General features: G+C 35.0%; 1 protein-coding gene across 1 annotated transcript; it reads left to right on the top strand.

Annotated features, from left to right (window-relative positions):
• The first annotated feature begins 162 nt into the window (after positions 1–162).
• PI4K2B (phosphatidylinositol 4-kinase type 2 beta) lies at positions 163–15031 on the top strand. Its single transcript, XM_008937622.1, has 9 exons — positions 163–318; positions 5601–5801; positions 6270–6401; positions 7841–7994; positions 8999–9066; positions 9556–9655; positions 11581–11714; positions 12758–12817; positions 14632–15031. Exons 1-9 carry the CDS (start codon positions 184–186, stop codon positions 14803–14805), a joined length of 1158 nt encoding a protein of 385 aa, XP_008935870.1. The 5' UTR covers positions 163–183; the 3' UTR covers positions 14806–15031.
• The last annotated feature ends 621 nt before the right edge of the window (positions 15032–15652 follow it).

Below are 15652 nucleotides of genomic sequence, written 5' to 3'. Positions count from 1 at the left end.
CAGCAGGAAAACTTGCATGGATTTCAAGGACCAGCTTTTTCAGCCTGGAATTGAGTAGGCATTAGCAGGGAAGGCTGTTAGCTTTGCAGTGTGTTTACTTATGCTGTTGTTAATTTGTGCTACACATTACCTTAAGATTGCTTGTTTTCTTATTTTTCAGGGCATACAGGACATGCTGCTGATATGAATATATTTTTAGATGATCCAGAATTTGCAGAAATTATTCTGAAAGTGGAACAAGCTATAGAATGTGGAGTTTTTCCAGAGAGAATCTCTCAAGGATCCAGTGGGAGTTATTTTGCCAAGGATCCAAAAGGGGTGAGCATGTAACTGTGAAGCCATAGACACTATCAGCAACAATTTTAAAACAGAAATTAACGGAAATAGCTTATTTAAAAATCTGTGGTGTGCCAAAATCTACATTAAAAAAAATCAACACATGTAATTAGAAGTCTAAATGCTATGTCTTGCAGCATAAGTTAAGCCAAAATAACTATTATTTCTCTGTTGCGGTTTTACCATGTTTTGAATGATCTGCACTAAAGAAATATGGAGAAAATAAAAAGGCCTCTTTAGTTAATATCTGAAAACAAGTCAGAAATTCTGTTGTGTAAATATAACATTTTTGTTCTTTGTGTGTTTTAATTGTTTTTTGACACAACTGAGCTTCTGGTTTGGGGGTACTGTTTACGTTTCTTTAGCCAAGCTTCCTATTTTTTTCTCTTTTTCTTTTAGATAGTCTTGTATTTAGGTCATGTCTCTACCCTCCTATATGGTTGGTAGGTGGGCAAGAAGAGTGACGTAAACAACTCTTTTTACTTGTCTGCTGAATCTTAACCTGAAGATTTGTTTTCCCCTCCCTTAGTGGTGAATGGTACCTTGAGTAGTGATCATCAAAGAGGTGTCCCAAGTTTACTCTGAGACAGAAGTGACAGTTACCTGTATATCTTGCTTGATGAGTAACGTTTAGTAGCATTATTTAGTAAGAGAAAAGGATGTTTCAGACATACTTTCGTATTGTTCTCTTTAAATCAGAAATACTTTGTCTACTTACGAACTTGTATCCCAAAAGAAGCCTCCCAACCCCCACACCTTTGTTAAATTGTCATATCCGATTTTGTTTTAAGCTCAGTCAGCCGTCTCAGGTGTTAGGTAGCTGTAGGTGGTCATTAATCCTGAAGGTCTAGGTAGCTGTAGATGGTCATTAATCCTGAAGGTCCCGGTTGGGTTGGACAAGGAAGTTGTAACATTTTAAGTGCCCAGGTTTTCAAAACTTACACAAGATTCTTGTTCTTCCCAACAATCCCCTAAATGGTCATTCCCTATTCATTTAGGAAATATTATGTGTTTTCTTTAGATTTTATTCATATTATTGTTCATTACAGAATATATTCCTGTTTTGCTAATTAATTTTCATAGATCTTTAGTTTGTTTTAATGCCACTTTTCTGGTTTTTACATTTCATTGAATGGGTGATTCTTAGAACAGTTACTGAACTCAAATATAGATAAAAATTAATGAGTTTATTTCTAAGATGAAAAGTGGCAGAACTTTCCTTTCAATATTATTTAAGAACTGCACATTGCAGTTCATACTCCTGTATTCCAGTAACATTTGTTAGCAATGACCCGCTTCATTCTGGTAGAGGAGAACCAGAGTAGCTTAGGGAGGAAGGTCTGTCTTTTTGAAACTGGAAGGGAAAAAAAGTGATACTTCTCTTATTGCTTTGTGGGAATTGTGCTGTTGTGTACAATGCTGTTAATAAGAAAACCTGCTCAAAGTTTCAGCACACTTTCTAAGTGTCAGACCACTTCTGTACGTAGTTCTTTGTAGGCTTTCAGACTGTGTGCTTATATATACATATTCAAACTTTATACTGTTTTTAAAGAGGTATTTTGAATTAGGATTATACCTTATTTCATATGCAATAGGAAAAAAATCTGAGTAAATAACCAAATACTGATTTAAATCAATCCTTTTTCCAAAAGCTAATACATAAAGAGTACAGTGTTATGCTAAAAATGCTTTAAAACTGGTTGCCCTGCTTTGGGAGCTCAAACCAGGATACTGGTTAAGCGTGTTTTTTGGAGTTTCTCTTAATGCTGTGCATAGACATCTTTTATTCTTACAAAGTTAGAGAAATTAGTAGGAAAAAATCATACTTGTTCTGGGTTTCCATATGTGCAAATCAGTTTGTCTGAAGCTTTTCCAGCCTGACTTTGCAGTTTTTTGGTGACTGGCAAATGCTTGAGAGACTCGCTGTGCCCTGGACTAACGAGTACTTACACATCATTTTTGTAGCCACGGTATCGTAGATGGAGCACCAGGTCTACTTATTTCTCATGCCCTGTTCTTGTGGGTTTTACTTGTGTTTTGCAGTGAAGCGTTGCTTTTATTCCTAGTTAAGTTCCCAGTAGTGACTTGCGTCCCCCTTTGTGCAGGTCATTGGTTTGAAGGTAAGTAGGAGAAACAAAGACTGAAAAAAAAATTCCAACCTTTTTTTTTTTATGTAGGCCAGAAGAATTTCCTTGCAAAACATGAAAGTATTTGCCAATATGGGACTGCAAGAATAACGATACTGAGCTCCTAGCTGACTTTCAATTTTGCTTTTATTATTTTTGCACTCAATTTAGAGCTTATCTAAATTTGTTATCCATATTAAAGGTCTGATAAAACTTCGTTTTGCCAGTAGTGCAACTCCCATTTGTGGAATGGATTCCATATCCTGTTTGACAGAGCATTGCATAATTCTACTTCAGACCAGTTTTGTGACTTGCCTTCTATTCTTCTTGAGTAATCCTCTCTTCCTTATGCTGGGAAAGAGCTTATTAAAGACCTGCTAAGCCTTCTTACTGGTCGGCCTCTGAAGTGTTTACCCACACTAATACCAAGTTACAGGCAAAATAGCCTGTTTCCATTAGGTCACCTTATTCGCCTGTTTCTGGCTACCAGAAAGAAAAAGCTAAAATTGCCTAATGAAAATTATTAACTTTTTTGCATTTGTTGGCATAGTTGCGTACTGGTAGGAAACAGCTGGGTATTTAAGCAGCACTGTTGCTGAAGTGTTTTAATATGTTGAATATACATTTGTTGTTTGTTGTGTAACTAATAAAGTAGAAGGCCGTTGTGTCTGTTACATGTTTGATGTTTACTTTCTGCAACATAGTTTTGACTGTTTAGCTATTGGCTAATTAATAATGCCAAGGGAATCAGTCCAGAAATTAATTTTGATTTGCGGAATTAAGACTGTAGGTTGTCTGTATACTGAGCTTTCTGTTTCTACTGTGGTGCTCCGCAGCAGTGGTTCTGCAAAATTTAGCAAGATTCTAACTTCAGTGAAACCTTGAAAATCATGCCTAGATTTGCTACTATAGCATGGTATGGTGCAGGCCAGTAACAGAATGAGCTAAGCTCCTCTTTAAAATGAGCAACTTATACGAAGTATTATCCAAAGAGTGATTCAGAAAACAAATGATTAATGGCTTGGCATGTGCTACCAAATACACTACTACATTTCTGGGAAATTAAAAGCTCCTAGCTCTGTTTTGACCAGGTAGATAGATACCAGTGATTCAATAGGAGAAAATTAAATAACTTCTTAACAATTATATAACTAATATTAGAAATTTGACTAAACTAGTTACACTAAGTAAATTCAGTTTCCAAAGTGTTGTCATTTAAAAAGCAAAGTGTTCAGAGAACATCCTGGCCTTTCACATTGCATGAAATATTGTAAGTGTAACCTTTTGTGTTGGTCTCAATTGAATTGTGTCGTTATAGTTGCATAGAACTTGATCATGAGTTTGAATGTAACCTTAGAATCACAGATAACTGCATACCAAGACCAACAGAATTTTTGTCAATTTGTTTCATGCCCCTCTTGATAGGAAGCTTATTTTATTGGATGAATGCCAATAATGGTATTTTATAACTTATTTCTTCTGGTAGTTGATAGGAATTAATCAAAATAGATGGACAAGATAGGCAATGCTAGTCATGCCTGGTGTCTTGTGGGATCTTTTTACTAACTGAATGGAATAAGTTCTCTGAACAATCTTGGACTAGTTAGATCGTCTTGGACAAAGTAGGTGAGACTTCTCTAGCAGCTAGAATAACTGGTCAGGTCCTTTCCTTAATTTGATTGAATCAGCAGTTATGGAAGCAGAATGCTCATTTCTGACTGCCAGTAAACTTGTTTGTGACCTAAGGGTGTAAATGAGCTGAGCATTGGTGCAACAGGCAGTGTTCAGCTTATTGAGATACTGATTTCTGTGATAAGGATTCAGGAAAGTACTCATATGAAAATGCTTCTTGAAAGGTTGTTCTTAAATCTTTATTAGATAAGAATGTGATTTACTTACCACAGGTCTGTGAGAAGAAATGAAGGTACAACATGTATACAGCTTTTCTGTTGCACTATAGAAAAGTCATTACATGAACTTTGTGCACTAGGCTGAAGTTTATCACAGACAATTGGAAGGTTATATATTTTAGTGTGGTAATAATCTTGTGGTTTGAGGTTAACTAATATAGAATCACATGTAGGAGGCACCTTGAGAAATATCTATTTAATACCTGTGGCATGGAGCAGGATCTTTCTAATGTGATTCCTAATGAATGTCTGACTAACCTGTTGTTAGCGGCACTCTGTTTTGGGTATTCCACAACCTGGCAGTCTGTTCCAGTCTTGAGCTGCTCTTAAGGTTCAGAAGAATTTTTTTTCTTTGCAATTTATCTTCTGGGATTTAAGCCTATCATTTCTTACCTTGTTGACAGTAAATGTTTTATTTATTTTTTTCAATATTACACCTATTTTTCTATATTACAACCTATTACACAGTTCATTGTGCCCCATTTTCTCCTATGCTAAACAATCCCTGTTCATACAGTGTTTCATTGTCTACATTTTTTGTGCTTATTCTCATGGTTTCTTCTGACTTTTTCTAGTTTTTTAACAGATTTCTTGAAGCTGTGTCCAGTTCTGGACACTAGGTACTCTGAGTAGTTTTAAGCTTTGTTACATGTCTCCAGTGTAAAATGGTGGCTGATAGCATGAACTATTGTCCTCTTAGAGGAATCTACAGGAGTGGTAAATGACACCACACCTTGGAAGTGCAAAGTGCAGAACATTTTGAACCAAACTTAAAGCAATAAATAGATATAAAATAGCAAAGACATATGATTATTATCATTCTGTATGTTTGTAACTTTCCTGGAACCATTGTCTCTATCTGAAATACCTTGTCAATAAGTGAATTGGTTGACTGAAACTTATTTTTTAAAGTAGTTTTAAAAAAACTTAGAATGTAAAAAAAAAAAAAACTGAAATTCAGTCCCCTTTAATTTTAAAAAACTAGTAAATAATGTCTTGTTTTGCTTTTCTCTTATAAAGAGCTTATTTTGAATTTGTACTACTTCTAGACAAGCATTTGATGATAAATTTATTTGGAATACTATTTTGGTTTATTATTTCATCTAAAAAGAGCAACTCCAAAATGCAATGTATAGTATCTAACCAGTACTTTCAAATAACTCATTGTCAAAATAATTTTAAACATCTGCAACTCAAAGTATTCATACTCTCATATTATTTATCCTAGAAAATTATTGGAGTGTTCAAACCAAAATCTGAAGAGCCTTATGGACATCTAAATCCAAAATGGACCAAATATTTTCACAAAGTCTGTTGTCCTTGCTGCTTTGGCAGAGGCTGCCTCATTCCAAATCAGGGATACCTCTCTGAAGCTGGTGCCTATCTCGTGGATGACAAGCTGGGGCTAGGAGTTGTACCTAAAACTAAGGTAAAAGTTAAAATACAGAAATTATTGAATGTAAACAAAACAGTGGCAGATTTGTTAGTTTCTGGACTGTGGCTGTGGCGATGTCCTTGTATGTTGTGCCTTATCCCTAAGTACTTCATAAACAATTGCAAGCCCAAAGGCACAGTGGTTTGGTGTAGAAATAATGAATCTCGTTGTTTTTTTAAAGGATGAGTTTGAGATCTGAATTGAATCTCTTCTTTGGAACCGCTTCAGTTTCTAGCATTTTATGTTTTGGTGAGGTGCAAAAAGCAGCATATAAAGATTCACATTTTTGATTGAGATAGGTAAAATAGCAAGTATTCACATTTTTATGTGAAACTTCTGTAGGAAATGTCTGATGCTTCCTTTTTGCGTTTTTGACAACAGAACATAAAACTTACTGTAAACTTATAATTGAAGTAATAAGGAATTATTACTGAGCTGTGTTTTTATCTTTCATATTTTAAGGTTGTCTGGCTTGTCAGTGAGACCTTCAATTACAGTGCAATAGATCGTGCAAAGTCAAGAGGAAAAAAGTATGCTTTAGAGAAAGTGCCAAAAGTTGCTAAAAAATTTAATCGGATTGGACTACCTCCTAAGGTAAGATGAAAAATAAGTAATTTGTGGGTTTCCTCATTTTTAAAGCTTTGAATTAAAAAAAAAAGTAAGCTTCCACAGTAGAAGAAAAATCTTGTCGCTTGCTCAAAACTATCTCTAAATGACCGAAGTTTGATAAATATGGTGTTTTCTATGCAAAATCTGTCCACTCTGTTACATCATTCTGTCATTTGAAATTAGTATTGTCACTTTTTTACTCAGTTTACAGCCTAACTTTCTGCTGGAGGAGTAACATGTTAAAATGTTGTACATCTCTCACTGTTGTTTTTTCTTTACTGTTTAGTATGTTTCCTTCCATTGTCATGTTTTTATTTTGTCTAATTGTTTCTCCTTTGAAGTTTATCTAGTTCCTTCATTTTTCCTAAACATTTTTTTTTTTTCCACCTTCTATTTTTCTTTTTATTAATTTAGGTATTCTATTGCTGTGTTCATCCTGCCTTCCTTTCATCTTACGTGTAGTGATCTGCTGATTACCTCACATCTTGCTTGCCTAATGAGCCTTGTCATATCCCAAAATATCAGCACAGTGTTGTACTCCTAAACTTTTAAAACGCAGGTTATGTACAGCTTGGGTAATCCACTTGTGTCAGCACCCAGCAGTTTTGATCCATGTGACATACATTATGCAAGCTTGCATCAGCATGGCTACTCCACATGCTGTGTGTTCATCCACGACTCTGCACGTGTGCATCTACCAGCATTTTACTTCTCCTAAGTCCCCTTCTGGTTTTTGAGCATGAGCACCTTTCCTGTTGCCCACACACGGAGCCTATGCAGCTGGAATTTTCTTTCTCGGACTCTTTTTTTTTTTTTTTTTTTTTTTTTTTTTTACAGATTTTTTTTTTTCGGCCGCTTTTTTTTTTTTTTTTTTTTTTTTTTTTGCAAGTCATTTCCATGCAAAATGTGTCTATCTTGAAAAAACGGTTAATGCTGCTGTTCTGATCAAGGAAGCATACAAGTGTTTCAGAAAGGAAGATTTTTCTCCTGTAACTTTTGTTGAGTTTTTTACAAACTATTGAACCAAATGTTTCCAACAAACAAAAAGAACAGATGTTATTTTACATACTTCTTGTAACACTGAGTGTTCATTTATGTTAAGATGTTGGGCTACATTTTATTCCTGGTACACTCAGTAATTAAGCAAATATTAATTAAAACAAAACAAAACACAAAAAAAAAAAAGAGAGGCCTAGAAAAATCCCCAAACCCTCATGATTTGAGTCATACTGGCTTTAGGGTTTAGGAATGAAAGAAAAACCACCTAGTAGTGGGTTTTGGTTGTTTTTTTTTTTATTTGTTTTGTTTTTTTGTCACACTTCCTGTGTCCTGAACTCTGAAAGTATACAACCAGCTTTGCTGTTAAGATTAGTTCTGTGACTTACCCAGGTGCATTTTCCAAACGCAGTTTCTTAATGTTTCAGGTTGGCTCCTTCCAGCTGTTTGTTGAAGGTTACAGGGAAGCTGACTACTGGCTCAGGAAGTTTGAAGCTGATCCTTTACCTGAGAACACAAGAAAAGAATTTCAGTCACAGTTTGAAAGATTGGTTATTTTGGATTATGTCATCAGAAATACAGGTATCTGTTAGTGTGTCTTGATATCTGTATACTTTTGTGAGGCAGAAATGGGAAGCAATGATGTCTGAAAGCAGCTGGTGAAGTCTTCTAATGCATTCCAGATGCTTTTCTCCCAGTTGAAGGCCAAAATGTTACATTTTAAACTTGAAAAATATTACTTTTAATTAAAACATTAAATATTGCAAGCAACCCTTTTTGGCTTTCACTTGATATTTTTAAGCAATGTAAGCATTGAAGAACAAATACTTCCATTATGCTTTAATTCTGTCAGTAGGCTATTAATTTTTTCCCCTGATGAGGATAAGGAATTCTGAGGTTTCAGGAACCAGGAGAAAAACCATAACTTCATCTAATGGAGCACCTTAAGATGACAGAAGGACCTCCAAATCCATGTAGTCATCCTCTATCTCTATCTGAAAGACCTTGTCAAAGCTTTCCATGTCTCAGTTTGGTCTGAACGTGCAGACATTTTTGGCTTCTGAAAGGCTCTTCTGTTTTTTTTCCCCCCTCCATCTTTGAAGAGTCAGTGTGATGTTTGACTACATGGAGAAAACAATCTACAATTTAAGAGGGCCTTTCCCATTCTCCAACAGCATTAGAATGAGCTTAAAAATTAAAACATTTTGGTTGCTGCTGCTGACAGATTTTTTTTTTTTTTTTTTCCTCCAGGAAAAGTGCATGCTACAGCCTATCTTTCTGCATAAAATGGGTGAAAATAGCTTATCTTAGATTCCTTTATATTTTGCTATATCTTCAACCAGCTGGGGAAAGCAAAGCAGTAATACATACCTGACCAGTTGGTAAATTTTTGGTCCTTCCAGTAAATCAGTTGCCTCATTTCAGTAAATCTAGAACACACGTGTTGTGATGGAAAAAATGTTTTGAACAGTTTTGCCTGACTCCTTTGGTGAATTCTCAGTTTACAGTATTAGTCATTGTATTCCACGGTAGCTGATGATTTCTTTGTAAGTGCTGCATTGTGACCTATGCTTTCTCGTTTAAAGACAGAGGTAACGATAACTGGCTAGTCAGATATGAAAAACAAGATGATGGACCTGATCTGTCAGATAAGGTAAGAAAGTTGTACTCTGAAACTTATATTCTTTAAATGGTTTAGTTTTATAACTTGGTTGGTGCATGGCTTTAATCCTGGTGCATGGTCTCCAGAAATAGGATAACTGCAAATTATTCTAGGAAAAATGAAGGGAAAAGCTCTTTGCTTTAGACTAGTCTGGATAGAACACTGCTAGAAGTTTTTTACTGTTCTGTACTTTTTCCTTACTAGCTTGGGCTCTAGTAATGATAAAACCGCCTACTGTTGCTCAAGTGCATTTCCTTGGCTGTTTATGTACTCTGCTAATCTTTTATTTTGGGGAAGGGCTTCTTTTTAATGTGGTAGAGTAAGAATTATGTGCTGGACTTTATTTGGGTATTCCTTTATATTGTTTAAATTGTCTTTAAGCAGTAAAGGTAACAAGTATGTTATTTAGTATTTTTAATGTATTTCACTATTTTTGTAAGCACATAGGTATCGCTTATTTTTGAAATATTCCTTCTATAGGATAGCCAATGGACTGTAACTAAAGAATCTACTATTAAAATTGCTGCAATTGACAATGGTTTAGCATTTCCTTTTAAGCATCCTGATGAGTGGAGGGCATGTAAGTATTGCATTCTTTCATCATCTTCCTTTGGGAGAGTAATTTCCAAATAATTTTTTTTATTATTATTTGGGTTGTTGTAGTAAGAAACTCAGAAATCATCCCTGTAGCTATATATTAATTTTTTTAATAATTTGCTCTCTAATAGCCAAACTTATGGTTCAAAACAAAGGGTACTGTTGTAGGCGAACAAGTAGAACAAGTTAAAAGGTATAAAAAGTAACAAAATCGGATGATCCTGTAGAAATCTAAAGTTGGACAAGTGTGTGATGATTCTGTAAAAATAAACTTGTAGCATAATGTTGTTTGAAATAACAGGCTCTTGACAGGTAGAGCATGTTTTCTTGATGACTAGTGCTGGTTGTCATCAAGGATAACCTCCTCAAAGCCAGAGGACAGCCTGTCCAAAAGGCAGGAGGTTGGTCTAGCATGGATGAATAGGGAACTCCTGACTGAACTGGGACACAGCAATTAAGTACGTTAAAAAAATAAAAGTAAACACTGTGCTGGAAATGTAGACACTTTGTCCTGAAGTCTAAGAATGGAGTCTGGAAAGTCAAAGCTTACCTGGAGTAAAGCTAGCAGAGGATGCAAAGGGCAACAAGAAAGGGTTGAGTATATTAGAGGAGTGGGACTGAAGAAAAGTGCAGCGAAGACTGAAAGGCAAAAGAAAGAGCAAGTTACTCAGTGTTGACTTTGCCTCAGTTCTCAAGTGTAAGATTTGCCTTTAGCCTTTTAGGTCTTTGAGCTCTTAAGCAGAGTGCCTGGGAATGAATCATTATCCAAAGCAGAAGGAAGGGAGCACTTAACCAAAGTGGGTATACAGAAGTTTGTAGGAGTAGATGAGATGCTTTGGAAACAAAATGGGAGCTGGCTGATGTTGTTGTGAGGCCGTTTCCTCATCAGTCTTGAAAGACTGTAGTAACGTGGGAGGTTGCTGATGACTAATAAAAATGTATCACATCCATCTTCAAGAAGGGCAAGATTCAGGATACAAGGAAGGATGGAGTAGCCAGCCTAACCTCAGTCCCCATGAATCCTTCTGGAAGCTGTGTTCAAGTGCATGAGAATAAGAAGGTGACTGGAGAAGCCAGAATGGATTTACGAAGGACAAGCTGTGCTTGTCTTACTAGACAGCTTTTAATGATAATGATTTTCCTGGATTTTTGCAAGGCCTTCTGCATGGTCTCTCCTAGTATTCTTGTAGTGAAACAGGAGCTTCGGACTGGACAAACAGACTGTGGTGGGTGGAGAACCAGCTGGGCTGTCGGAGTCAGAGGGCTGTGAGCAGCGTTAGGAAGTTCAGTCTGTGGCCTGCTACTAGTGGCATTCCTCAGTTCCTGTGACTGATAATGTTTGGTGTCTTGTTTAACATCTGGTAATATTAATTACTCTTACAATACCTCTTCAGAAAGCTATTTAAAACCAATTATGTGAAAATTTAAGAATATTTTTCTCAGCATGCTTAGAAGAGGACTTTTAATAAACTAAAAATTTTATTTTAAAAAGGTAGCTACTTTTTTTTTTTAAATTCTGCAGTATGAGTCAAAGAGCCAGAGGACTTTTATTTGATTGCAGCCATTTGTTTACTGCAGAATGAACTGCATTTTTAAACTAGAAGGCTTTTACTGTTGCTTACAGTATTTAATTGATATACCTTTTTTTCTTATTGCTTCAACTAAATATTTATTACCTGAAAAATGTTTTCACTATTAGGAAAAAAGACTAAGTCATCATAAAGCTGATTTTGTAACTGTAGCCAAAAGAGGTATATGGGGTGAAAAAATATCTATACATATCTTGTGAAAAATGATGTGATGTGAAGAACTTCCAGTAGGCAGCAGACTACTCTATCAGCGGTAAGCACTTGGGAATTTCATTTTTGCCTGTTGTTAATCATTAATTGTGCTGTGTTTATGCATTAGATCCCTTTCACTGGGCTTGGCTTTCTCAAGCAAAAGTTCCTTTCTCTCAGGAGACCAGAGACCTGGTTCTTCCTCGCATTTCTGATATGAACTTCGTACAGGATCTTTGTGAAGATCTTTATGAACTATTTAAGGTGAATCGAATGCTTCCTTGAATTAAGCATTACTGAAATAGGTAATACCTGTAATGGAACAGATACATGCTTTTTCTTTTCATGAATTTAACTATTCTATGTCATGATATTGTGCTACTTCAGCTTTAACATCAGCATGGTAGAAAGGGTTTGTGTAATTAAGAGGAAGCTGTCACTAATGTGACTAATTGATAGTAATCAGCTCATATAAAAACATAATCACCTTTTATATATATCTATCTATCTATATCTGTGTTACACAATCAATTAAATCTAGTTAACATTTGTTGCACAAATCTGGGTAAAAACTGTAACATACCTTTGTGATATGTGTATAATGAAGATAAACTGTAGCAACTTGAGGAAATAATGTATTTAATGTAAATTAAAGTATCTGCATACCTTTCATATACTTAATTTTACATGTGTGAAGTTGATGCTGAGATCTTTAAAGTCAAACTTCTCTTAAAGATACTGAAACTCTGCTACAATACTGATGTGTAAAGAAGTGTCCTTCTCTAAAACATTACATAAGAAATTGTCGGTTGTTAAAGTGAGGGAATCCAAATTATCAGGATGGAAAGAAATGGAAACTTTAAAGTTTGAATGAAAATGCAGCTGTAATGTCCAAAATACCCAGAACACATCTGCAGTATTTGCACTATTTACTTGGTTATACTCATAGTGACTCTGATGTGTCTGTTAAACCCAGTGCAAGTTAAAGTATTTAACCCTGGAGGAGTAAGCATTCTTTTGCCAGAGTAAAGGTGAGAGACAGAAGTGTAACATTATGGGATGATGTGAAGCCTACCTACCAAAGCCATGGTGTGGAACGTCCTTATTTTCATATATGTAAACTTGCTGCAATAAATAGACCTTTTTCTGGGTCATACTGTGACTATTTGAAGCTTCCAGTATTCAAATTGTCACAGTGTTGGTAAATATGACGATACATATTATGAAATTGATAGAGTTGCCTGCTAAATACATAGCTAAAAAGAAATGGGTCATTTCCTATAATAACTTTGTTTTCTTTAATAAAGACTGATAAAGGATTTGACAAGGCTACTTTTGAAAACCAGATGTCTGTTATGAGAGGGCAGGTAAGACTGCTGGTTTACATTTTTATTTATGTATTTCATTTCTTGTCACTTCCCAGCGAGTGTCTTTTAAAGCTGCAGAAACTGTCTCCTATTGAATTGAGACACTTGGAGGTATTTTTATCTGAGAAGACTAAACTTCTTTCGAGAGTTTCTTCTTATTTGCATATAGATGAGACAGCAGAAAGTGTATACTTTTTTTTTTTTAATAATGTAATTTAGTTTTATTGAGTTTGTGGGTGATTGGGGAGGACTTAATACCTATATATTCTCAGATATTTTAGAAGTGAAACATCAGAGAAGAGTCTTAAACTGGAATAGCAAATTTGGTGGGTAATTTTGTTAGATTATTAAAACAAATGTGACCTTATTTTGGAGGGTTAACTTGATTGCTTTCTTTTGAGAGGTATTTCAGTAATATTAAGTAATAAATTTTCATTTCATCCTAGCAAACGTCCAAACTGTACTTGGAACTGATGCATCCATTTTTTTTTTTAATTACAAATTTAATGATAATTAAATATTGTGGGGTTTTAACACTGAAATGAGAGGACAAGGGTTTCTCCAATCTTCTTGCTGTTTTAAAGTTTAAGGCTGGTGTGGTGTACTGGAAAACAAGCTTGAGCTAAGAACAAATTATTGAGTTAATTGTAGGCATAAAACAGTGTGGTCTAAAAATCTAAGGGAATTGGACAAGATAAATTAATAGTCTTATTTGCCCTGAATTTATTGAAACTAACTTCCAGTATTAATAGGAATGTTTCACTGTGGGAGATGCCAGGTTTTCAGGCATGGATTTAGGAGCAAAATACACATCAGTTATTCTTGGATGTGATTGGAAAATGTATCTAAATTATGCCTTTTAGCACTTGATTTTAAATTTCCATTTTATATAAAATCAAAGTATGTTACAAGGGTGTTATAGAAGAGTTGTAGGCCAAAGAGAAACATCTTGCACAGGAGGGGTGAGATCTTTAATTCCAAGGTACCAAAAGTAGTTAGAAGCATATTTTATGAAGCAGGGAGGGGAAAAATATCTTGGGTTTGAAACCCTTCCAAATAAACAAGTCTCTCAAGAATATAGAGGCTAAGCAACCAGTTAACGCAGAATAAGCAAGGGGATCAGTGAGTTGAACAAAGACGAAAGGGTCATTGTGCAGGGAAAAAAAAACCCTTGATATTAAGGATAATGCAAGTGTATACCAGCAACAAACTGAATATTTGCCTTAGTTTTCACAAGGATAACACTCAATGTGGAGTAAAATTGTCAGAGCAGTTCATGAGCACTGAAGTTTCAGACTGGAGATAACAAGAGTCCTGGGAGCTGAGGGCTGAGTTTGGATCTTAGCACTGGCTTGGGTTTGGGTTAATAATATGGTTTCATATCTTCTGGTGTGAAAATAATTTGTCGCTAAACTCCTGGTAGAGCCTAGGTTAAATTAGTGTTGATTGCTTTCTTGTAGTTTTGTTTTGGTTGGGGTTTTTTTGTTTTTTTTTTCATTAAAGGTGCAGTGCTCTTAAGAGACGTGCTGAATTTAAAATGTTCTTAGACCTTTGTCTCTAACATTTTCCAGAAATTTGGAGAGAATTGCATGAAATATTCAGGAAAATAAGAGAAATGTAGTCAGATAGCAGTAGGCTGTCATAATGTTACTAAATAAATAACATTTCTACTTGCAATGGATAATCTTTTAAAAATAAATATTTGGCAGCGGGATCACCTACAGAATTGTTTTAAGAGCAGCATCTAAACTTATAAGCCTGTTAAGGCACAAAAATAAAACTGTGGCTTACCTTATCTGCTTTTACTCTTTTAGATACTAAACCTTACTCAGGCATTAAAGGATGAAAAAAGTCCAATTCAGCTTGTTCAGATGCCTCGTGTGATTGTGGAGCGAAGTAGCACTGGAAGTCAAGGCCGAATTGTTCATCTGAGTAATGCATTCACACAGACCTTTCATAGCAGGAAGCCTTTCTTTTCCTCCTGGTAGCAAGAAAATTATGTGGAAAGAGTAAGTTTCTCTTAACTTTAGAAAGCTGCTTCTATGTAAAGGCTCTGCAATAATGTACTTTTGCTGTATACCAAGAGCTCCGACTGCCGACACCTCAGAATTTAAATTCTAAAGACTTAAGAAATGTATTTTGAATGTAATATAATAAAAGTTTACAATTTTTGTGTCAAAATGGTAAATTCTTATGTCAGGGAATGAGGAGAACTTATCTATACTGTATTTTTATAGGTTAAATTAATGTATTCTGAATAAGGGAAGATACAGTTTGCATATGATGATAAACTACTTTTGAATACAACAGGAAATCTTTTTGTTTAATATAAATGTGAGAACCTACCAGTTTCTTTTTATATGGTCTTTTAAAAAAGAAAATTGAAGAATGTTATCTTTGGTTGTGAAAATTATTTTCCTGGTAATTTTCTTCCTGATATTTTAAGCTGTTCATAGATTTTCACGGGCTAATTACTTGAAATATTGTGCACTAAAATAAATAAACCTACAACAAACCACAAAAAAAAAAAAAAAAAAAAAAAAAGCAAAAATCCCTACAACATCAATTTGTGACAAACAAATGAAAGAAAGGGAGAAGGGGAAAAAAGAAAAATGTTCCAAGCAGGTTTTTTGCAGTGGGAGGACCAAAAATATTTGAAACAGTTGAATTACAGTGAAATTCAACCAGAGTAAGTACACATGGTTCATACTGGGACAAAATAAACTGAGTGTACCTTTTGGAGGATGAAGTTTCACCTGTAGCTTTTACAACTTATGTATTTAAGCACATGTATGGAAAATTGTGGTATTTCTTTATAGATCCATCACAATGAAA

The sequence above is a fragment of the Merops nubicus genome, unplaced genomic scaffold (genome assembly GCF_000691845.1).
Source record: "Merops nubicus isolate BGI_N331 unplaced genomic scaffold, ASM69184v1 scaffold22413, whole genome shotgun sequence".
Classification (NCBI taxonomy): domain Eukaryota; kingdom Metazoa; phylum Chordata; class Aves; order Coraciiformes; family Meropidae; genus Merops; species Merops nubicus.
Note: the sequence above shows the minus strand (reverse complement) of the source record. Positions and strands in the feature narration are given on the sequence as shown.